The 24,308-nt window shown below is 46.1% G+C and overlaps 1 protein-coding gene across 1 annotated transcript in view; it reads left to right on the top strand.

Moving 5' to 3' along the window:
- Positions 1-24,308, top strand: part of CDK2 (cyclin dependent kinase 2) — a 34,240-nt gene that overhangs the window by 2,855 nt on the left and 7,077 nt on the right. Inside the window, exons 2-5 of the mRNA XM_088473083.1 lie at positions 6,509-6,586; positions 7,051-7,171; positions 7,735-7,905; positions 17,868-17,969. Coding sequence (XP_088329209.1) covers positions 6,509-6,586; positions 7,051-7,171; positions 7,735-7,905; positions 17,868-17,969 — 472 coding nt within the window. The remainder of the gene's footprint in view (positions 1-6,508; positions 6,587-7,050; positions 7,172-7,734; positions 7,906-17,867; positions 17,970-24,308) is intronic.

Raw genomic sequence — 24,308 nt, 5'->3', positions numbered from 1 at the left:
CCTACACTTGTCCTGTGGTGCCAATTTTCATTAAGATAGCACTGGGCCAAAGTCTTTCGATTTATCACCAGAAAGATGGCGCCGTGGGACATTCTTTGGGAGCCGGCGCACCACACATTCAAACGGGTATGGTGGAGGGGTTCGCTGCACATGGGCCCTGTCAGCTCTTAATACACCCCTGATAACTGCTGGTGGTGTTAATGCTAGTACAATGAATGAAAACACATAATGGCATGGCCGCTTATGTAGTGGGTCCCTGACACCAAATGACCTATTCTACAATAACCGATCTGATTTGCTGATGATTGGAAAAATCCAACATGTTGATAATCCTTGATTTGCCAATTCCTATAATTTTATGGCCGGAATCAGCGCAAGGAGGATTTCCAATATGTTGAATTTTGATGATGATTTTTTTTTTTTTTTTTATACTAAACAAAACCATCGGAAAAACACATAATCTGGCCATTGGATTGTTGGTTCATGGGCCCCTTAACATAACTGTTTATGATTTCACTGGTATTTCAGCTAGGGGTGGCCATCGGAAGGTCACAATCATATTATTGAAGATTTGTGGCCATCGGGTAACGACCTTCTATTGTTTATGACCATCGTTTCTAAACCATTTCATGGTTAAACCACCAGTGGTACAGCTATGCGCCTGAGCAGCAGGCAGAACTGGTCTGCGCATGCGCTAAGGTGCACGTTGCTGGGTCAGTGTTCCTCACTGTAGTGTATTACATCACCACATTAAAGAGAAGCATGCAATGGTGCTGACAAACGCAAAAACCATCACAATCGCTTGGAAAACATGGATGCGAAACATTTGTTTCCGATTGCTGTCCCTGATTTGAGGCGGTGGTTTTTAAAAGCAAATGAAATGCCGCTTTAGTAAATATACCCCCTAGAAGGGGTTGAAGCTACTGCCTGATGGCACTAAATTATGCTATTTAACATACAGAAAACGGGCATTCTGGAATGAAGAGGTGGCATATGATTGGATGTGAACAACATGTGTGCAGCTCACATCTTGGTCATGTGTAGACAACAAATTGTAATTTGGAAATATAAGAGAAATATACACCCATAACATACAGATAATTATTTCTTGATGGATTATAAAAGTTGTGGCAATTTCTCACTCAAGAAATCCAGTCCTCATGTGCCTCCAATAATGTAATTACTCCCAGGTGTTCAACATGCAGTCCCAGCTGTATCCCAGTATGATGTCACTCAAACAGAATATATAAAAAGAGAGGGGAAAATATAGTACAGGTCCAAATATCCCAAAATACGGAATATTTTTAGCATAACTGAAATACTGACACCTTTGCTTTCTGGTGGTTCAATGTACACAAACTTTGTTTAAAGCACAGAATTATTAAAATAAAGTATAAAATAACCTTCAGGCTGTGTGTGTATAGGGTGTATATGAAACATAAATTAATTTCAAGTATGTACACACACTTTTTTTGATGCACAAAATTATTAAAAATATAGTGTAAAATGACCTGCAGGCTGGGTGAATATAAAACAAATGCATTCCGTATTTAGATTTGGGCCCCATTCCCAAGACATTTCATTATGGTATCCAAATATTCCAAAATACAGACTATTCTGATATCCAAAATACCCCTGGTCCCAAGCATTTTGGATATGGGAGACTCAACCTGTTGTTTATTTGGTTCACACTTATTTTATTACATATAGTGCAGTGTAATCAATACATATTCATAAAAACAATATATGCGACTATATTCTCAGCCACTGTACACTTAGTCATATAGTGCAAAATTCATAACCAAGGATAATCTTCCATAATTAGTGGAATAATAAGATTGGAACCATAACGTTGTTTGGCACCAGATTCGGTGCTTCAAGTGAGTATAAACGGGAGGTATCCAGATTACAACTCTCCTCCCTTCAAGCAACTCGTCCAGCTGACCTTGCAAGGTTAATGGTTTCAGTCCGGGGACTGCAGGTAAGTCCAAGCAAAGCTTCCAACGTGTTTAGAGCAATGCTACTCTTCCTCAAGGCTGCATTAGGGAAGAGTAGCATTACTCAGAATGTGTTGGCGGATGCAGCCTTGGGGAAGAGTAGCATTATTCAGAACGTGTTGGCGGATGCAGCCTTGGGGAAGAGTAGCATTACTCAGAACGTGTTGGCGGATGCAGCCTTGGGGAAGAGTAGCATTACTCAGAATGTGTTGGATGCAGCCTTGTGGAAGAGTAGCATTACTGAGAATGTGTTGGTGGATGCAGCCTTGGGGAAGAGTAGCATTAGTCAGAATGTGTTGGTGGATGCAGCCTTGGGGAAGAGTAGCATTACTCAGAATGTGTTGGTGGATGCAGCCTTGAGGAAGAGTAGCATTACTCAGAACGTGTTGGTGGATGCAGCCTTGGGGAAGAGTAGCATTACTCAGAATGTGTTGGTGGATGCAGCCTTGAGGAAGAGTAGCATTACTCAGAACGTGTTGGCGGATGCAGCCTTGGGGAAGCGTAGCATTACTCAGAATGTGTTGGCGGATGCAGCCTTTGGGAAGAGTAGCATTACTCAGAACGTGTTGGCGGATGCAGCCTTTGGGAAGAGTAGCATTACTCAGAACGTGTTGGCGGATGCAGCCTTGGGGAAGCGTAGCATTACTCAGAACATGTTGGCGGATGCAGCCTTTGGAAGAGTAGCATTACTCAGAACGTGTTGGCGGATGCAGCCTTGGGGAAGAGTAGCATTACTCAGAACATGTTGGTGGATACAGCCTTGAGGAAGCGTAGCATTACTCAGAACGTGTTGGTGGATACAGCCTTGAGGAAGCGTAGCATTACTCAGAACGTGTTGGTGGATGCAGCCTTTGGGAAGAGTAGCATTACTCAGAACGTGTTGGTGGATGCAGCCTTTGGGAAGAGTAGCATTACTCAGAACGTGTTGGCGGATGCAGCCTTGGGGAAGAGTAGCATTACTCAGAACATGTTGGTGGATACAGCCTTGAGGAAGCGTAGCATTACTCTGAATCCTTTATGAATTTTGCACTATATGAGAAAATGTACAGTGGCTGAGAATATAGCCGCATATATTGTTTTTATTAATTAATATGTATTGACTACACTGCACGATATGTAATTAAATAAATGTGAACCAAATACACTACACTATATTTGCCCCTTTATATATTCTGTTTGAGTGACATCATACTGGGATACAGCTGGGACTGCATGTTGAACACCTGAGAGTAATGACATCTTTGGTGGGACATAAGGACTGGATTCCTTGAGTGAGAAATTGCCACAACAAGAACTTTTATAATCCATCAAGAAAGAATTATCTGTATGTTATGGGTAACGCCGCATGGGTATATTTCTCTTATATTTCCCATTGATTTTCTGTGGTTGCTCAAAGTGGGAACAACCAGTTGTACACATTGGCAGCCAATACTCAGTGCGCCAGTGTTTTTTCTTATTTCCTTTGTGTAAATTGTAATTTAGAACTACAGAGAGGATTTACTTAAGAGCTGAAGTTTGTGTGTTGAACATATGTTGAAAAATGCATGAAATGTGACTATAGCCTCAATGCTGATGGAATGAGTACTGTCAGCTGTAGAGGTCAAAACATAATCAGAAGTGGCTAGTAATGCTGGCCATAGACGCTGCAATTATCGGGACGATCCGCCCGATATCGGCGGATCGCCGCGATAATTATAGCGTGGGGGGGGCGACCGAGGGTTAAATATTGCTCGGTCGGGCATGCTGGATTGTCCAGCATGCCCGTCCGATGCGATATTTACCCGGTAACTGTCGGCCGCATCGGGCAGTGTATGTCCAGCACGGCCGACAGACAGACATTTCCTGTGTTCCTTCCTACGGAAGGAACAGGGAAATGTCTCCTTCCCCGGAGGTGGAGCGCAGATGTCGGGCTATACACTGTGAGAGAAATCTCACAGTGTATGCCGCGGACATCTGCGGCTGGCAGCCGGCCAGATAAAATGTCTGTCGGTCTGACAGACATTTTATCTGGCCGTGTATGCCCAGCATTAGTATTGCTGTTAGTCAAAAACATAACGCTGTATCTTTGCAACAATCAGCCAGTACCCAAATGCAATACGCCTCACATAAATCTAGATATGGTCACATTTTTGATTTGCACATGGAATGTGTATAAACACCGAAGAAAGTGACGTACAACCAACTCTAAAGCCCCAAGTGCCCAAGTCCAGGCCTGTAAAAGTACAGCAGCTGGAAATCATACATTTTATGTGATCTTGATTCAGTGTGCCACAATTATTACTACTCAGAACAATTTTTTTGGAGCACTGGCTAGTAGTGGACAACACACCTAGTTGCACTGTACTTTTGCTTATAGTAATTCTGCTAAAACAGCTAATGGAAACACTATGGTGTAGATTTATTAAAAAAAAAAAAAAAAATGGGTTGCCAAAATGTACAATCTTTGGCGTCTTTGTCTGATATTTTTAAAATGGCAATTAGAGTAAATGGGAAACAAGATCAATATTTTCAGGTTATTTTGGGCCACAAATTATGCTTACCTTTACAGGAGTTCATTTGTGTACACGGCACACTTTCATTTTAGCATTGGCATTGCAGGACAATATAGGTACAGCAGCAACTGCAGTCGGCACAATCTGATGTAGTTTTGGTGTACTGTACCAGAGGAATTAAAATATTGGTTTTAAAATATATGTTTTTGTTTTTTTTCTGTACTCACTTTGCTTGCTAAAAGTAAATCCGTGTATATGTGGCTATTCAGTCCTGCACCCTCTTTGCACATTGAAACCTTACAACTGTATAGTCGGAACAGGGGTGGGAAGGGGTATTTTCACATAGGCAGAGTTCTGTAAGGGCACGTGAATACAGCCCAGCAAGTAAGTGTGTGTACGCCTGTTAGGAATTGTATCTTTTACACCTGCTTAGGATAGGTACAAATACAGACTGAATAGTTTAAATAGTGTAAACCTAAGATGTGTTCTGAAATGTGTGTTCACGTCAGGCTGTTTTAGCAGGGCACCCTGCTAAAACAGCCTGGCCGCTGCCGTTCTGCCGCCGCGTGAATAGATGCCATGTGCACGGCATCAATTCACATTGAGAGCTTGGGGAAGCCCGTATGGAGGTGCTGGGCACGCAAACGTTAGTAGTGTTCCTTCTAGCTCCGGCGGTAGGCAGGGCGCCGGAGCTAGAGAGGGCATGCACGCGCGGCCTTCGGCGCGCGCGACCGAGAAGGGGGCGTGGTCATCGGAAAAGGGGGCGTGTCTATAAGACGCGTCCCCTTTTCATCACTCTTGGGGGCGTGCCCGGCACTTACGGACACGCCGGGCAGCCCCCAAGCCCTGCAGACAGGGAGAATAGACGCCGGGCGCATGCGCCCGGCGTCTATTCTCCGGCGGTGACCGGGTCACCGCATGTTTCTCCACCCACGGGACACTGCGTCCCGCAGGTGAGAACGGCTCCCGCAGGCTGTGAGGGCAGGGCGCTTTTTGCCCTCCTCCTGGAGGGCAGGGTGCTTTTTGCCCTCCAGAAGGAAGGCAGGGCGCCGCGCCCCGCTAAAACAGCCTAGCGGGAACGCTACGTTAGTCATGCCGCCGGCTGGGTATAGAAATGAGTAAGGGAATATTAATCCAGTGTGTACACATCTGATATGGGAGTAGACAAAAACTTTTTAGGTTTGTCACCAGTATGGCAGCCATCTTGAAGTCTGCCATCTTGGATGCAATTCTAATTTTTAAATGGGAAGGTAGTCTTGTGACATATCAAACAGATGAAGAACACCATTGTTTTTCTTATGAAATTCTGCATTTTCATGTATTCATTCTTATTTTTAACTTGGTTTTCTTTTGCAGGTAGTGACATTAATAACAATGACACTAACAACGGAACGTGTTGAGATTGATAGGCAAATTTCTTCTAATATGTTTCATTTAAATTTGACAAGGAGTTTGGCAACTGCACTGTGAGTAATGGATGGCCTATTTGGGTGACGTTGGTTGAAATAATTTGCAATAGCACGTGTACTTCCTTATCCAGATATCAATACAATGTCAGCACCTTCTGTTTGTGTTAGTGCCATTTTCGTTAATGTCACTACCTGCAAAAGAAAACTCAGTTAATACTCGAAAATGAATACATATATATGTTAAAGCGAAGAACACCGTTGTTTTTCTTATGAAATTCTGCATCTGTTTGATATGTTGCATGATTACTTTCCCAATTAAGAAATGAATACCCTAAAAAGTTTTCCCCCATTTCCATATAATATGTTAAGGCACTGGATTAATATTTCTGTATTAATTTACTTTAAGGGTGGTTCTACACTTATGGACCACCCTGTATGTGTGAGTGTGTATTAAAAAAAATATATAATAGTAGATCAACATTGGCGGTTTTCTGGTGGGTCTTTTTCATGGGGGTTTGAACAAAAACAATACAGTTGCAGCATACATGGACGTCTTAACCCTGCCTTTCTCAGAAAAAGATCTTCTAATTGCTTTTCTTTTCTCTTCTAGGGAGACAGAAGGGGTTCCAAGCACAGCCATTCGGGAAATCTCTCTCCTGAAGGAACTTAATCACCCAAACATAGTCAAGTATGTGAATTTAACTGCCTGTATGCACCCTATCAATGACTTTAAGGAATTGCAAACACCTAGACGTTTTCCATGCAGTTGTGAAGCATTTTCACTTTAACTTAACGCATGGAAGAAGCTTGCACAGTATCCCTATGAAGAAAAATAACGTTACTGTGAGGCTGTAGGAAGAATATTGATTATTGCTATTTCTGCTTGATTTGTTTCTTTGGATGGCTACAATGATTTATAATGCTATTCGATACATGGACTACCATGGCAGCTACAGTTGCAGAGATGCTTTGGGACCTCCCTCCGAGCTCTGTCCTATGCACTCCTTGCCCACATGTATGCACACATTGTTTTTGGTTTCTCAAGTGTAATTCCTGCAGTATTGTCATTCCATGATTAAATTAAGTCTCCTAAATGTTTGCTTATTTAGCTCTATTTTAACATCCTCTTTCTTCGTAATTTTCTGCTGTTAGGCTATTGGACGTCATTCACACAGAAAACAAACTATACCTCGTCTTTGAGTTCCTCAACCAAGACTTGAAGAAGTTTATGGACAGTTCCAATATTACCGGGATCCCAGTGGCTCTTGTAAAAGTTAGTTTGTATATTATTAGTCTTTTTATAGATTACCCATCACCTTACCATGTCTCCTAAATATGTGAAGATTTGTGCTTATGTATTTAAGTGCATAAAACTGTAAATCCTCTTTTGCTTAAAACATTTCTGCTTAAGCTAAACTGTGGTATATTTTGTTGTGTGACACTTATGCAGCATACCAGGGTCAGCATGTGTGTTATCAACTTTATTCATGATTTGTTTGATACCTTGCGGGCATATATACCCATACAATCGACAATTTACTGGGTGACTCAGAAAAACGCAGAGGAACACAGTTGATCAGATCAATCTTTTTAAAAATGTATGTCATTTTATCCTTTTAAAATACTTCAGTGGCTGAGCTGATCTGTTTATTTTTCTATAAATATATCCTGTAAATTGTAATGATCTGCACTGGAGTTTTGTTAACAGTTCCAGGGCACTGCTTTTTCAATCAGAATTATGTTACAACACTAGGGGCAATAAACACAGCACTGTTTAGTTACAGCATTGTTTGAGCTGTTTGTGAACACTTTTTTCCTTTCCTTCCATGTTGTCAGAGTTACTTGTACCAGCTTTTGCAAGGCTTAGCATTCTGCCATTCACACCGGGTCTTGCATCGTGACTTGAAGCCTCAGAACTTACTTATCAATGCAGATGGAGCGATCAAGCTTGCAGACTTTGGGCTGGCACGAGCATTTGGAGTGCCAGTGCGAACTTACACGCACGAGGTGGGAATAATCCAGCTTTCTTTTGCTGCTTTGTCTTCTTACCCTGTGTCATACACTGAGTGAGTTGTTTTTGGCTACTGGATTATTTGCAATCAGGTTTTCTCTGGTGCACTTTACAGCCTTATATATCCAATATATGTTTTGTAAATCAAATTACAGTGAGTCAGTGTAATTCATAATTATGAATGTTGGGCTCAGACTATTTTAGAAAGCAATTTGCAGTTGTGTGTCCATATCTGTACATTTTATAATACCTTCCTGTAACACCCAAGATGTAAAACCATATACTAATCCTCTTAGTGATAACAATTTGTAGTATCTGGCTATATCTTATGGACCTAACCATTCCACACAGAAAATTTCCCCTCTAGTTAACTGAGCAATTGTTAATTATGCTTTCAGTGTCCTAAACACTGAATATTGATGGCTGGTAAATAACCTAATATGTAAGGGTAGATTCGCTATTGTGCTTTTTCAAAAAAGTGTGCAATAGTAAATCTACACCGTAGTCTTCTAAAGCGCCACCTATGTAAACAATCTTTACTAATGTGTTACCCCCGCTAGCCTTATCCCTGTGCACATTAACATGTAGCCGTTTTTTTTCCTCCTATCCTCTACTGGTTCTTTCTTCTTCGGGGTCCATAGGGTCCACAGAAATTACCTTTAAGCTATGTGGTTGGAGTGGTCCAGGCACCAAACAGTTAACAATCTCTCAGCTCCCAGGATGCACTGGGTCCTCCTCCATATATCCCCTACCCCTGGCTACAGGCATTTAGTTTTTTGTTTGGTGTGCAGGAGTCCACCTCTCTGAACAGGGGGACAAGTTTGTTTTTTTTTCTGTACTATTATGTGTAAACAGCACTAGGCGCCCGGATGGATGCCCGTGCTGCTGCTCTGTCTTCCCCCGCCGGCGCCGCAACAACAGTGAAGAAACTGGTGATTTTGGCGGGTGTCAGCAGAGGAAGCTGAGCCCACGACTGCAGCCGGGAACATCGGGGACGCAGGTAAGGTGGTTCCCCGCGGGCACTGACGGCGGGGAACCACGTGGCAGTCCGTGCCTCCAGCGGTGGAGACCAGCCGGAGGACACTGTAGTGAGGAGCCAGGTGAACTGCCTCCCACATTAGACCACCGGGACATGAGGGATCCTGACAGCCGGGGGTAAAATAATGGTGGCGATCATGTCAGTGTCCCGGGTGGAGCTATACAGCAGAGGGGACGTACACTCTTCCCGGTGGCCCCTCCCCCAACTCAGACGCTGATCCAGAGTCGAGGTTTCCCGCCTCTGGGTTGCTCCTCCCAGCCTCCCTGTATATGAGACTGCCAGAGACCACTCTTAGATGCTCTCGGTGGCTGTGATCTTAGGAGGTTGGGTCAGTCTCCCTGTATACCTAGCCTTAGGTAGCCAGATTATACAGAGCTCAATATCCTTCTTGGCCTGGGGCTGCTGTGTGTTATACTGCCTTTTTGTTCCTGAATAACTGTCAGTTAGTGCTATCACTGCTGTTTCTCCTCATAAGCCCTCTGCTACAGGTGTGTGGGTTATTTTGGGGTGAAACATTGTCACATTGTATATTACTTTGCAATACATTATTGATATTATGTCCAAAGAATCTGACAAACAGGTGGCTGAAGCCGTTGTGCTGGTGTCGTGTATGGCCTGTAAGGCAGGGTTATCCCCTGAGGATTTCATGCAAGATGGATTATGTGGTCACTGTTTTAAAGAGTCACCACATCAGTCAAACCTACCAGCTCTTGTGTAGGAACCCCCTTGGGCTTCCTTTTCCCAGATCATGGCGCAGGTTGTAGACCGGTTGTCGGCCCCTAGGCTGGCCCCGACTTTAGGGTACCCTCAGTAGCTACAACCTTCTATGTTTATGCCCCCTATGCATCCGTACTGGATGGACGTTTATGCCCACTCAGGTCAGAGAGTATGGCTTCGTCCTCGGCTGCTTTTCAGCAACCGTTGCAAGCAGCTAGACCAGTACAGCCTAAAACCAGAAGGCGGTCGGCTTCTTCCTATCACTCCAACCAGCCTGCTGACTCTGGTGCATCTTCTGATGAGTGTGGGGATGCCACCGCAGTAGCCTACCTCAACCATCAGGGAGGCATGCGGAGTCAGGCTGCCATGGCAGTGGTCTGGGCAGAATGTCATCTTCCAGTGATCTCGGCAGTATTCACACCAGGAGTCCTCATTTGGGAATCGGACTTCCTAAGTCAGCAGGATATACACGCAAGAGAGTGGGCTCTTCATCCACAGGTGTTTCAGGGACTAGTGAACAGATGGGGTCTTCCAGAGGTAGATCTCATGGCCTCAGGCCACAACCACAGGGTCCCCAGGTATGGGGTCAGAACCAGGGATACTGCAGCCAAGTTTGTGGACACTCTAGCAGTAAAGTGGGACTTCAGACATGCGTATCTGTCTCCTCCGTTTTCCCTTCTTCCAAGGGTCATCAGGAAATTCAAGCAGGAGGGCGGAACAGTAATACTGATAGCCCCTGCTTGGCCCAGACGTCATTGGTTCACCAACCTCCAGATTCTCTCTATAGACACTCCGTGGCCTCTTCCTCTAAGGCCGGACCTGTTAATACAGGGTCCCTGCCTGTATCCGATCCTTCCTCGTCTATCTTTGACGCCATGGCTCTTGAAACTTCCATCCTAAGAGCCAAGGGTTTTACCAGTTCTGTAATTCAGGCGATGCTTAGGGCACAGAAACCTTCCTCTGCGCGCATTTATTACAGAATTTGTCACTCGTATTTTCAGTGGTGTGAACATAGAAAATATGATCCTGAAGTGTTTAGGGTCTCTTGAGTGTTTGCCTTTCTTCAGGCTGGATTAGATCGGGGTCTCCATCTGGCCACCCTGAGGGTTCAGGCATCTGCACTTTCAGTTTGTTTCAGCGAAGGATCGCCCCGCTGCCTGATGTTCCCCCATTCGAACCCCTGAAATCAGTAGACCTTAAGTGATTGACAGCAAAGACAGTTTTTCTTCTTGCTATCGCCTCAGGGTCTCTGATATGGTAGCCCCTTCTTGATTTTTCATCAGGATAGAGCTGTTCTTCTTACCAGGGCGGGTTACCTTCCTAAGGGTGTATCCCGTTTTTATGTAAATGAAGAAATTGTGGTTCTAGCCTTCAGGTCTCATTGTAGGTGAAGCTTCGCTGGATGTTGTACGCGCACTACGTATTTACGTGGATCGCACCAACTCCATTAGGAAATCAGACTCTCTGTTTGTGTTGTGTGGCTGTAATAAGCGAGGTTGGCCAGCTAACAAACATACTCTAGCTAGGTGGCTTCAGATGACAATTTCTCAAGCTTACACACAAGCTGATCTCTCTGTTCCAAACACAATGACAGCACATTCTACTCGATCCGTGCGACCATCGTGGGCGCTTCGTCGTGGTGCCTCTGCGGAACAACTGTGCAAGGCAGCCACGTGGTCCTCCATCCACACTTTTTGTAAAATTTGACACATTTGCCTGTCAGGATGCTTCCTTTGGGCATCGGATTCTCCTTTCTACTACACAGGAGATGCTTTGGGACATCCCCAAGGTCATTTCTATGGACCCCGAAAAAGAAATGTAAGAGTTACAGTATAACAGCATTTCTACTTCAGGGTCCATAGGGTATCCACAGGATACCTTGGGGTATAGGCGATGGCGGCAGACATCCAGGCACCACAGAGTTACATTTTCAGCCTCCCAGGATGCACTGGGGTCCCTCTCCTATACCCCTACCCCGAGCCTCAGGCCACTCAGTTTTCGTAGGTGCCTGGCCGGACCAGTCGCACCGTACAGAGGGGGGTCTTTTTAAGGCCCCTGAATATTTCTTCGCAGCTGTGGCTGCACAACTAGAGTGCTCCAGCATAGGACAGTCAGTATTGACGTCCATGCTGTCACTCCTACACCCCGCTGGTACCAGAACGCCGGTACCGATCCGGGCATGCTGGTAGGTAGCTGGGGTCACAGCTAGCGGTGATCCCCGGCTACCTGGACTGTGGCCGGATGCACGGGGAACAAGGTAAGCGGCGGGGTCCCGCGGTGGGCACCCGCCGGTAACACAGTCCTGTTTGGTCCCCAGGCAGGGGACTGGCTGCGCGTGGGGCCAGGTACTGATCCTGCGCCTTCCACTAGACCACCAGGGACAGCGGGCCGCAGCATGTGCGGTACAGCGCGGCGTCCCAGGGGTTAATAGCACGCCAGGGGAGAACGCCTTCCCTGTCTCACAGCCGGCGTCTCCCCCGCTGCACAGTGCCATTCCACAGCGGGCTGTGTCAGCGCTCCTCCCCCGGGCCCTGCCTTCTCTCTGCTCCTCGGTGGCCATTTTCTCACTACATGTGCTGGGGATGGCAAACGCTGCTGGAAGCTGATACAGATGCCATTGCAGTCCGGGTCCCCCGCATACCTCTCCTTCAATTAAGGTCAGTGTATGCAGCACTGTTTCCTACTAGGCTCTGGTCTGTGTAGTTGATCGCAGTGCTTGTAATGCAGGATGTTATCTGTGCATTGTATGTGACTTAAATGCCTGTACTTTCATTTCTGACTGTCAGTCTTTTCCTATCCCTGTTCTTTACCTCACAGTAAACGTGGTTTTTCTGTGTGGGAGGTCACATACGCTCCGTTCACACTCCTCATGTCGGAAAGTGAACGAGCATATCCTCTTCCAGCTATAATGTACTGATATCATGTGCAGTTAGCGGAGGGATATGTAGACGCTGAGGGTTTATGGAGGGCATGTTGTATTATATATCACGCCCCATTTCTGTCACTGTGCCTGCACATTACAGCCTTTGTGGGCAACGCCCCCTGCGTTTCCCCATAGGGGTTATCGCAGCCTGTGGTGGTCTCATCACATGCAGGGGGTCCCTGGACAGTTGATGGTACCCCAGTGTATCCTGCTTTTCGCCCCCCCAGGTCTCGCAGGAGCCTGTGTGGGTGAATTTATTGTCCAAATGGTATATCACCTGATGGACGTTTTACAGGGGGAGTCACCATTTCGGCCTTCTAAACGGCCTTTCGGGTCTCGGACGGGTAAAGACATGACGTCTGATGACTGTGACATTATTGACTTTTTCAGACACGAGCCCCTTAGTGCAAAGGAGGCGTAGTCTGGGTCTAAAGTCTATATACCTGGCCTTCTACGGGCAGTCCGTGCGGCTTTGGTTATTACATATCCCCCGTGGCTAAATCCAAATATGCCTTCTTTAAGGATAAGGGTGTTGCCACTGTAATTCCTCTATCTGGTCAGGTCAATCATTTAGAGGAGGCGTGGAAATTCCGGGTAAGCGGTTCCAGCCTCAAAAACGGTTGACCTTTTGCATACCCCTTTTGCGGATAATTACATTTCCGAATGGGAGTTACCTTTACGGGTAGATTCTCATGTTACACGCCTAGTGAGGAGTGCTACGTTGCCCATGCCCTCCAGGTCCTTTTTGAAGGAGGTTCCAGATTGCAAGGTGCAAATATATCTAAAATCCAATATTCCCTTGCTGGAGGGGCTTCCAGGCCGGCTATGGCCGTGTGCTGGGGGGCCAGAGCCATGGAACACTGAGTAGGTAACTGGATCTCTGCACACTGACTCTCCAGCAGAGCAGGTGGATAGTGGCAAATTCTCAGAGACTTTGCCACGTTCATAATGAGACGGTCTTACATATAGCCTACTCCTTTCCAGAATCTCCTCGGCAGCAGTAGCGGCTTGCCGCTCCCTGTGGTTGCGCTCTTGGAAAGCGGACGCAGATTCCATTTGGAATGCTTTGCCTTTTACGGGACAAGTCCTGTTTGGCCCTCGTCTGGACGCAATTGTGGCCCTGCAGGCAGCAGCTACGTCTGCGTGTCTGCCATCGGCTACAGTCCCATCAGGGTCTGGGACTTTGTCTTTTCGGCCCTGTGAGGCCAGGGTAAGTCTAAAATACAGCTTTCCAAGACAGTCAGTAGCCAGGAAATCTGCTCAGCCATAAGAACAGGCTTAGAGTACAAGACGTCCTACTCCCAAGTTGGACTATAAGCCTTCAGCCTCACGGGACGGGCCTCCTCTCGGGAGCCCCCAGAGTTGGAGGCCGGCTTCTCCAGTTCGCCCAGTGCTGGTGTCTGACCACCACGGACACTGGGGTAAGAGAAGTATTTTCTTGAAGGTATGTCCTCTCTTCCCGGTAAAAGCCTCCCAGACGGTTTTTCGTTACAGGTCTTCTGTCAATTCAGGACAAGGCCCTGTAATTTTTGAGGGTGTTACACTCTATGCTCCAGGCAGGAGTTATAGTACCTATTCCGTTGCCCCAAAGGGGAACGAGGTATTACTCCATCCTCTTTCTGGTACAGACACCCAATGGGGCTTACCAGGACATTCTCAACCTCGAATCCTTCAACAAATTCTTAAGGGTTCCTCGGTTCGGGAGGGGGACCCTGCATTCCATCATTCAATGGAGCCTGGGAATTTTGTGGTGTCGTTGGATATATTCAGGGTGACTACCTGAATATCCCTCTTTTCTTAGCACACCAGTGTTTTCCTCAGGTTTGCAGTGGTCGATAAGCGTTTCCAGTTTCTGGCATTGCCCCTTGGTCTGGCCTCCGCGCCTCACGGTTTACCAGGGTAATGGTAGTTATGGCAGCCCACCTGCGGATGCAGGGGGTCCGCTTGTTACCCTATCCGAGTGATCTCCTGTTGTTACCATGGTCTCCAGAGATACTTCAGTGCCATATGCAACGGACAATATCTGTGTTGCTACGTTAGGGCTGACTGATAAACTGGAAATGGTCCTCTCTGATTCTTCACAGAGGATGCTCCATATCCCAACATCTGAGGATCTTTGTGATTGAGGAAAAGATCTCTGCAGGCAACTGCGTACCTTTGCCTGTAATGCAGAGTCGCCGAGTGTCTATTCACTTGGCAATGTGGTTCCTGGGTTCCAGGATGTCGCTGTTCGACATGGTGGAGTACCCAGCTTCACTCTAAAGAACTTGATCCTCTCCGGATGGGATGGGTTGCCCCATAGGATAAAGTCAATAGGCTTTCCCCGGAGGTTTCTCTCTCTCTGGCCTGGTGGCTGCAGAAAGCTCACCTAAACAAGGGGCGCCCCCTTTGGGATTGCGGACAGGGTCCTTCTGACGACGGACGCCAGTATCCGTGGCTCGGAAGCAGTGACGGGTCCACACTTGTTCCAGGGCAGGTGGACACCAGTAGTTTTTGCGCTTCCCATAAACATCTGAGAACTCTGAGCAGTATTCAAGGTTCTCCAGCATGCAGGACAGGTCCTCCACGGAAATACCGTGCAGGTACAGTCTGACAACGCCATCATGATGGCTTATGTAAGCCACCTAGGAGGTTCCCGAAGTCAAGCGACACGAACAGTGGTGTCCCGAATTCTGGCCTGGGTGGAAGGCTATATCCCTGCCGTCATCGGCAGTGTTCATTCAGGAATCCTCAGATGGAAAGCATGCTTTCTCAGCCGTCAAGACGTGCATTCAGGGAAATGTCCTCTTTATCAGGAGGTGTTCAATCTTCTGATGAACAAGTGGAGCCTTTCAGAGATGAGACTCTTCTGACAGACGTAGGTAGGTCCAGTGGACCTTCCAAGTTGTGTACCTCCCTCCGTTATCCCTTCTTCCTCCAGTTATAGCAAGAAGGAGGCACGCTCCTGCTGATAGCTCCAGCGTAGGCCAGATGGCACTATTACTCAGATCTTCGGAGCCTCTCAGTTAACACTCCGAAGCTGTTGCCTCTACGCCCGGACCTATTGTCTGAGGATCCTGGCTGATACCCAGACCTGGGTTGTCTGTCCTTGACGGTGTGGCGGTGGAGACTGCCCTCTTAAGGTCTAGGAGTTTTTCCAGCTCTATAGTTAACAGGGGCTCTGTCCATGCTAAGAGCTCGGAAGTTTTTATCTGCAAGAATTTACCATTAGGTATGGTATACTTTCTTTCAGGTGTCGCCCTAGAGGCTAGGCTCCTCGGGTATTCCTGATATCCAGAGGTTGGCTTTCCTACAGGTGGGCTTAGATAACGGTCTTCGCCTTGCTTACCTGAAGGTGCAGGTTTCTGCCCTGTTAGTATGGTTTCAGTGTAGGATTGCTACTCTTCCTGATGTCCGCACCTTTGTGCAGGGTGTACGTTATATTCAGCATCCCTTTGTTCCACCTGTGGCTCCTTGGGATTTGGCTGTGGTCCTTAGGGCTCTCTGAGGACCGCCATTTGATCCACTGGGCTCAGTGGATTTCAAATGGCTTACGGCTAGGACTGTATTCCTTCTGGCTCTTAATTTGGCCAGTAGGATCTCAGAATGGGAGGCTCTGTCATGTAGACCTCCCTTTTCCTCATCTTTCCTAGGAACAGGGCAGTGCTTGCCTTTACTTCCCCAGTCCTGTCTGCTGGTGAGGCCTATTTGGCTGTGGTACGGGCGCTAAGAATTTAAGTTGACCGTACCAGTCCATTTAGGAAATCAGACTCTCTGTTTTGTTCTTTCTGATTTCCATAAAAAGGGTTGGCCTGCCACTACGCTAACTTTGGCAGGATGGATTCACAGGTCTTCCTGTTCCATCCTCTATTAAAGCTCTTCCACTAGGTCTGTGGGTCCTTCGTGGGCAGCTCGACGTGGCGCCTCAGCGGTGATTGGCAGCCACGTGGTCATCTGTCCATATTTTTGTAAGGTATTATGCTTTTGATACCTTCGCCTCTCAGGATGCTTCCTTTCGGCGGCGGATTCTCCTTACAGCACAGGAGCGTCCCCACCCTTAAAGGATACTGCTTTGGGACATCCCCAAGGTATCCTGTAGATACCCTATGGACCCTGAAGTAGAAAATGAGAGATGGTAAGAACTTACCCTTGTTATCTCTATTTCTACGAAGTCCATAGGGTTCCACAGGACTCCCGCCCTGTCGCACCTGTACTGCAGATGGGCTTTGATCTGTTCACCGGTTTCTCCGTCTACCTTCTGGTGAGAATGTGATTCTTGTGTGTTCCAGACTGTCTTCTCTCTCTTTTTTGCTCCTGCTCCGGCCTATGGCTTGTTACGAAACTGGGTGGCCTGAGGCTCAGGGGCGGGGTATAGGAGAGGGACCCCAGTGCATCCTGGGAGGCTGAAAATTTAACTCTGTGGTGCCTGGATGTCTGCCGCCATCGCCTATACCCCAAGGTATCCTGTGGAACCCTATGGACTTCGTAGAAATAGAGATAACAAGGGTAAGTTCTTACCATATCTCATATTATCTTTTGTTAACTCTTTCTTCGAGGTCCATAGGGTCCACAGGACACCCACCCAAACGCACCTGGTGTTGTGGGGTAATCTTTTCTTTTGTATTTCTGTGATTCCCTCTTGTTAGAGAGAGTGGTTCTAAAGTATAATTGTCCTTCCTTCTCATCTTTTTCCTTCTCCTGCTTTGGGCTTGGTAACAAACGAAATGCCTGTAGCCAGGGGCGGGGGATATATGAAGGAGGACCCAGTGCATCCTGGGAGCTGAGAGCTTGTTAATTGTTTGGTGCCTGGATCACTCCATCCACATACCCCAAGGTAATTTCTGTGGACCCTATGGACCTCGAAGAAAAAAGTTAATTAAGGTATTTTATACCATAACTCTTAATTTTAAGTGTGAGCTGATGTACAGTTGAACGCAAGTTGGTTTTGGCAAATGTGTGGGCTATGCAGAGTTGTGTGTACATGCAATTATACCTGTTTTCAGATGGAATTTCTACTCCAGGGATAATGATGGTGGCTTTAATAACCAAACATATGGACAGGGGTAGTACAGTCAATTCGATCCTCACAACTTTGCATACTGGATTATGCTCGCACTTAGTTCCGCACATGCAATACGGGAACAATCACTACCAACTTGTGTTCACCTCTGCATCATACCCATAATCTATATGACTTGCATTCAGTTGAATATGCGATGATTAGTATAGCTGTAACCATGGAATTAAGAAGCTGCCAAATAGCAGCAATGGAATTAATTGACTATTTTCTCCTTTATAAGGTGGTAACTCTCTGGTACAGAGCTCCGGAAATTCTTCTTGGCTGTAAGTTCTACTCCACTGCTGTGGATATTTGGAGCCTGGGCTGTATTTTTGCAGAAATGGTATGTTTTCAGCGCCAAAAAGCAAAACTGCATGCAATTTCAACCCATTATATACTGTAGGCATAGCCAAGCATGGTAATTCTACATTAACATTTACATGCTCCTCTCATGGCTTCTTCAGTACCTAGTGTTTCGAAAGACTTAGGCCCCCATTTATTAACAAGTTTTATCACCAAAACGAGTGATACATTTCACTGTGAATGATAAATGGTGCTCCAGCCAATCAGCTCCCAACTGTCATTTTTCTGACAGTTGGGAGCTGATTGGCTGGAGCACCATTTATCATTCACAGTGACATTTATCACTTGTTTTGGTGATAAAACTCGTTAATAAATGAGGCCCTTAATTCTCTCTGTATTTTTATCTGATTTTATTACTAACTTATGACCATTTGCAGTTAATCCTCTGTCCAGATGGTAGCGATGGCATTTTTTGTCCTCGTAAATATTTTATTGCCTTTATGGAGAGTAGTGTAGCTGTATGAGAATTGGTGAAACAACATATTATGGTAAATGTAATGGTTTGAGCTGCAGGCGTCTACAAAATCTGCGAATTAGCGGCTACACTTTTAAAGCAAATCGATTTTGTCTTTGAAATTATTGCCGCTTTAAATCTAGCTGCTAAATTGCCTCAATTTCACGGCTGTCTGCATTTCTCAGGCCTAATACATTTACTCCATGTTCATAGTTTATCTTAAATAATCATCAATACACAATGGCACAAACCTTTGGCTCTTCAGTAATATAAGCAGATGCAGCCTTAAGGCCCCCAAACATGGAGCGATATAGCAGCCGATCCGACGGTTTTTAACTATATTGTTCCATGTGTGGGCATGATATCGTCCGCTGCGCGCTCCCGTGGGGTCGTCCGTCACTCCTCCAGATCTTTCTGCATGTTCAATTGATCTGGGGGATTGACGAAACAATCCCATACAGCGCTGTGGGGGAGGGTGGTGCCAGCACATGGGGCAGTGGGCCAACGGATCACTCAGTGTGTGGGGACCGTCCGATATATCGGCCGTCGGATCGCAAAGTGCCCTTTAGTGTTCTCCAATGTGAAATTACTGTGGCTACATCGGTGTATTTTCTTCTAGAGAAAATTGGATTGATGTGATGGATAAGTGTGCAAATGATTCTAATTACTGTGAGATCAGTAAATAAACCGCAATGAGACTACTTACAATGAAAGGGAAAAAAGTTTGAAGCTGCAGGCATTTTGCTAGATTATCTAAGAAGCAGCATGATTTGTAGTTTCGGCAATGTCTGATGATGGCTTTTATACATATTTTGGATGCTCTTTATGCTTAGACATCTGATGAACATAAAATGATCTCTCTGTTTATTCATCATGTATTCATTAGTGAAGGGCTGCAGTCTGCTGAGTTCTGGGAGCATGGCACAGAATAAGGGCTTTTGTCTGACTTGAATGTGGCTGTTATTTCATAGTCATGACCGATCGCTTCCTCTCCCTAAGGGAAGGGTGGGAAGTGCAGAAGTGGCTGTGAGTGATCCTTTATGGAGGGCACTGCTGATAAAGGAATGTTTCTTGAGGGAAGATGATATGACGCCGCTCTCCCTGCACTTGTGGATATTCTGCAGTAGCATGTGACTGCAGTCAGTCTTGTGTGGCTTATGTAATAGTGACTTCCTGTGCACTAGCTAAGCTGGAAGGAAACATATTACTTACACATTTTAATGTTTTCTAAAGATGCTTGCAAACTGTGCTCTTGGACATGCTAAGGACGGGGTTTTGCTTTTGTCATAGTAAAATGAGACTATTGAAAAGCCTATATTCTATTCTGGGGAAAAAGGGAAACAAACAAGGATTTTTGTGGTGAAGAAAAAGAGGAAATATGCAGCGCTAGTAAATACACAAATTTAATGAAAAAACAATGTAAAACAATAATAGAAAAAACAATAACTAGTACACAGTAATTAATACACAAATAAATGTGGATACACTAAAAGGATAGTTTAAAAGTTCAATGAACATAAAACAAATAATCATGCATGATATTGACCCTGTAGGCACTAATTGCTGCAGCAATATTAGGACATAAAGATGGAAGACAATGTCTTTCAGGCAAAACTGGAGTATAGTTGTATGTCCAACAATGGGGAAATGATTACCAGCTTAAGTCCAGATGAAATGAGGATCCTGTAATTAGCGAGGACATCACAGCCGGCGAACATCCAACGCAAGGAAATACCCCTGGGAAATCAGTGCTGGAAAAAGATGTGTCCCAACTCCAATGCGGGCTCCAGTATATGTCCTTAGAATAGTCCCAATGATAAGTGCCTAGATCAGGGGAAGCCACCAACGCGTTTCGCTACCATTAGGTAGCTTTTTCAAGGTGTCTCTGTAGCTGTTACACAGCCCTTTTTATACCACTTTACATTGTGCTTAATCATCTCCAAGTGTATCCAATCAGCTTATGTAAATCACAGTCAATAAAGAAAGAGAATGTAGACAATAGAAGGCAGACATAAAAACATTTAATCGGAAGTCTTAAGAAAATAAAACAAAAATAGAAGATAAAAAATTATTAAAAGATTACCTCTTTAGCTATCTAAAAATAGCTCCGATACTTAGTGTAACGGACTACCCCAGGTGTGTTAAATATTAAGGATTTTTGTGGTGTAGTGTTCTTGTAGAGCAGTGATTTTCAACCTTTTTTAACTGGAGGCACACTACACAAGAACTTAATATTAATAAGGCACACCATACGGCGTGCGCGACCTTGGAAAAAACATACATATTGGCTCCCACATAAAAAAACACATACATTGGCCCTCACAGGGATTAAAGGCAATACATTGGCCCCCACAGTAAAAATTAACACTGGCTGACCCCCACAGAAACAAAAAAAAAAAACATTGTTGGCCCCCAAAGGAAAAAAAAACCCACATTGCTCCCCCCAAAAAACAAAGTACTCTGGCCCCCACATAAAATATTAATATGAATTTTTTTTTTTTTGTCCCTACCTGTTCCTCATATACAAAGCTGTCAGCAGAGTGCAGGCAGGCTGGTTTGTGGCAACGGGGCTGGCTGGGCGTGCAGGTAGAGCTGGTGGCTGTGGGGCTAGCTGGATAGTGAGGCAAGCAGGTTGGCAGTGCTGGTGGCCGCGGGGCTGACTTGTGGTGGCAGGGCTGGCTGGCGTGTTGGGGGTGCTGGTGGTCGCGAGGCTGGCTGGTGAGGCAGGTAGGATGACTGGGGGTGCTGATGGCCTTCATACAGATCATCTGCAAGGGCTGCGGAGCTAGCGGGCGGGCAGTCTGACTGGAAACGCGGCGTGCGTGACCTGTGATGTCACGCTACCGCGTCTCCATAGGTGATGACCCGGGCGCACCTGAGACTCCCAGAAGAGCTCACCGCTGCCCGGTCCGCAATACGGCAGCTCTGACCGTGCGGCACTTAACAACCGCTCGTGCCGCGGCACAGCGGTTGAAAAAACGCTGTTGTAGAGACTCCATTATCAATATTATTTCTCATGGATCCAAAATGCCAACCAGTGCAGACTGTTTTTTTTTTTTTTTTTTCTTGTAACTAGCAAGAAGTTGTGTGCGTTGTTTACCTAGGGAAGAGATGGCGGCAGGATGCATTGTGGGGACTGTTGGAAAACACTGGGTCCCGTCATTCATATGGATGTTAATTTGATGCATACAAAGAATCAGAATTTGATGGCAGATAAGAACCTCTTGGCCCATCTAGGTTGTCCTCTTTTTTTTTTATATATATATAATTATTTTGGTAGCCTCAACCCTATTTGATCATTAGTTCTTTTTTATTATTATCATTTATTTATATGGCGCCACAAGTGTTCCGCAGCACCTTACAAGGTACATAACCAAAAAGTGACTTATAGTAAGATACAATACAATGAAGGACAAGGACATGGATAATATACATTGATACATAGGTGGCCATAACACCCAATTAAGCAACAAAGTGTAGGCACCAAGTGTTAGGTGTCCTAGTGGTGAGTAAGAAGTAGATGAACATAAAGTAAGGAGAAGCACAAGAGGGTAGAGGGTCCTGCTCGCAAGAGCTTACATTCTCAAGGGGAGGGGCAGACAGACGGGCATGATACAGATGGGGAAGACAGGCAGGAGGGAGCATGTAGTAGCAAGTTAGGATGAGAGCTGGAAAGCATTTATGAAGTAGTGTTTGAAGGATTGTAGAGAGCTGGAGAGTCTGATGGGGAGAGGGAGAGTTCCAGAGGTGGGGAGCAGCACGGGCAAAGTCTTGGAGGTGGGAGTGGGAGGAAGTAATCAGTTGGCATGAGAGGCTGTGTGCATTTGTTGAACGAAGAAGGCGGATGGGAGTGTAAAGGGAGAGGAATGGGTGATGGCTTTGGAAGTGGGTGTAAGAACCTTGAATTGGGTTCTGAAGGGGAAGGGGAGCCAGTGGAGGGCTTGTAGGAGAGGAGAGGCACATGTAGAACATTTGTGGAGGAAGAAGAGCCGAGCAGCAGCCTTGAGGACAGATTGGAGTGGAGAGAGGTGGGAGTCAGGGAGGCCAGATAGGAGTTTAGCGTAGTCCAATCTGGAGATGACCAGTGAGTGGATGAGGGTTTTAGTAGCATCCTGGGTGAGAAAGGCTCTGAACTTGGAAATAATTTTGAGAGGGAGGAGTCCAGGATAACTCCAAGACAGCGCACTTTGGGGCTAGAGGAGATAGTTGTGCCATCAATTGATAAAGAAATAGTGGGAAGTGACTTTATGTGGGAGGGTGGGAAGATGATCATCTCAGTCTTAGACATATTAAGTTTAAGAAATCGCTGGGACATCCAGGAAGATATAGCAGAAAGACAGTTGGAGATACGAGTCAGGAGAGAGGGAGAGATGTCAGGGGAGGAAAGGTAGATCTGAGTGTCATCAGCATAGAGATAATGGAGGTCAAAAGAGCTGATAAGTTCACCTAGAGAGGATGTATAGAGGGAGAAAAGGAGTGGTCCAAGAACGGAACCTTGGGGAACACCTACTGTGAGAGGATGTGGGGGGGGGAAATAAGCCATGAGAGGAGATGGAGAAGGATCGATCAGAGAGGTAGGAGGATAGCCGGGAGAGGGCAGTGTCACGTAGACCAAGGTAGTGAAGGATTTGCAGCAGGAGAGGGTGGTCCACAGTGTCAAAAGCAGCAGAAAGGTCAAGGAGAATGAGTAGAGAGTAGTGGCCTTTGGATTTGGTAGCAAGGAGGTCATTGCTAGTGAGGACAGTTTCTGTGGAGTGGAGAGAACAGAAGCCAGACTGAAAAGGGTCAAGGAGGGAGTGGAAGGAAAGAAAGGTGGTGAGGCGGTTGTAAACAATACGCCCAAGGAGTTTGGATGCAAAAGGGAGAGAGATTGGTCGGTAGTTGGCGAGAGTGTTAGGATCAAGAGTAGGTTTTTTAAGAATGGGGGAGACGAGGGCATGTTTGAATGCAGAAGGGACAGTGCCAGATGAGAGGGAGAGATTGAGGCGGTGGGCAAGATGGGAACAGGCACAGGGAGAGAGGTAGCAGAGGAGATGTGAAGGATAGAGTCAAGGGGGGAGGTGGAAGGGGGGGGAGGACTGGATAAGGGCCATGACTTCCTCTCCAGATACAGGGGAGAAGGATGTTAGTGTAGGTAAAATGGAAGGGGAGGGATGACCCGGGAAAGGAGGAGGTGTAGTGCTGGGGAACTGGTGGGATATGATGTCCTGACGTATGGAGTAAATTTTAGATGTGAAGTAGGAAGCAAAGTCAAGGGCAGAGAGCAAGGATGGAAGGCGAGGAGGGGGTGGACAGAGGAAGGAGTTCAGGGTGGTGAAGAGACTCTGCGGATTTGATGACTGGGAGGAGATGAGGTGCTTGAAGTATGACTGTTTAGAGAAGGAAAGGGCAGCACTTTAGGATGAGAGCATAAATTTGAACTGGAGAAAATCTGCCTTAGAGCGTGACCTTCTCCACTGTCGCTCGGCGGTTCGGGAGCACTTTTGCAGATATCTGGTGCATTTGGAATGCCAGGGTTGAAGTGTGGATCTGCGAGGGTGAGTAGTGATAGCCGGAGCAACAGAGTCAAGAGCACAAGTAAGGGGAGGTGTTGTATAGGGAAGCAGCTTGTTCAGGGCAGGAGAGAAGAGAGCAAAGAAGAGAAGCGAGTCAAGTAGGGAAGAAAAGGATACAGTGTCGATAGCCTCAATGTTACGCCTAGTGATTGTGGCCTTAGGAGGTAGAGGGGAGGAAGGAGGGAGGGATATGTTAAGAGAGAAGGTGATGGCCAGAGGGGGAATGGGGAATTGGAATAATCAGAAATATCACAACGGTGAGTAAAGACCAGATCAAGCGAATGCCCACTCACATGGGAGGGTGAGGAGG

Source organism: Taudactylus pleione, unplaced genomic scaffold (assembly GCF_031769625.1).
Source record: "Taudactylus pleione unplaced genomic scaffold, aTauple2 ptg000130l, whole genome shotgun sequence".
NCBI classification, from domain to species: domain Eukaryota; kingdom Metazoa; phylum Chordata; class Amphibia; order Anura; family Myobatrachidae; genus Taudactylus; species Taudactylus pleione.
Note: the sequence above shows the minus strand (reverse complement) of the source record. Positions and strands in the feature narration are given on the sequence as shown.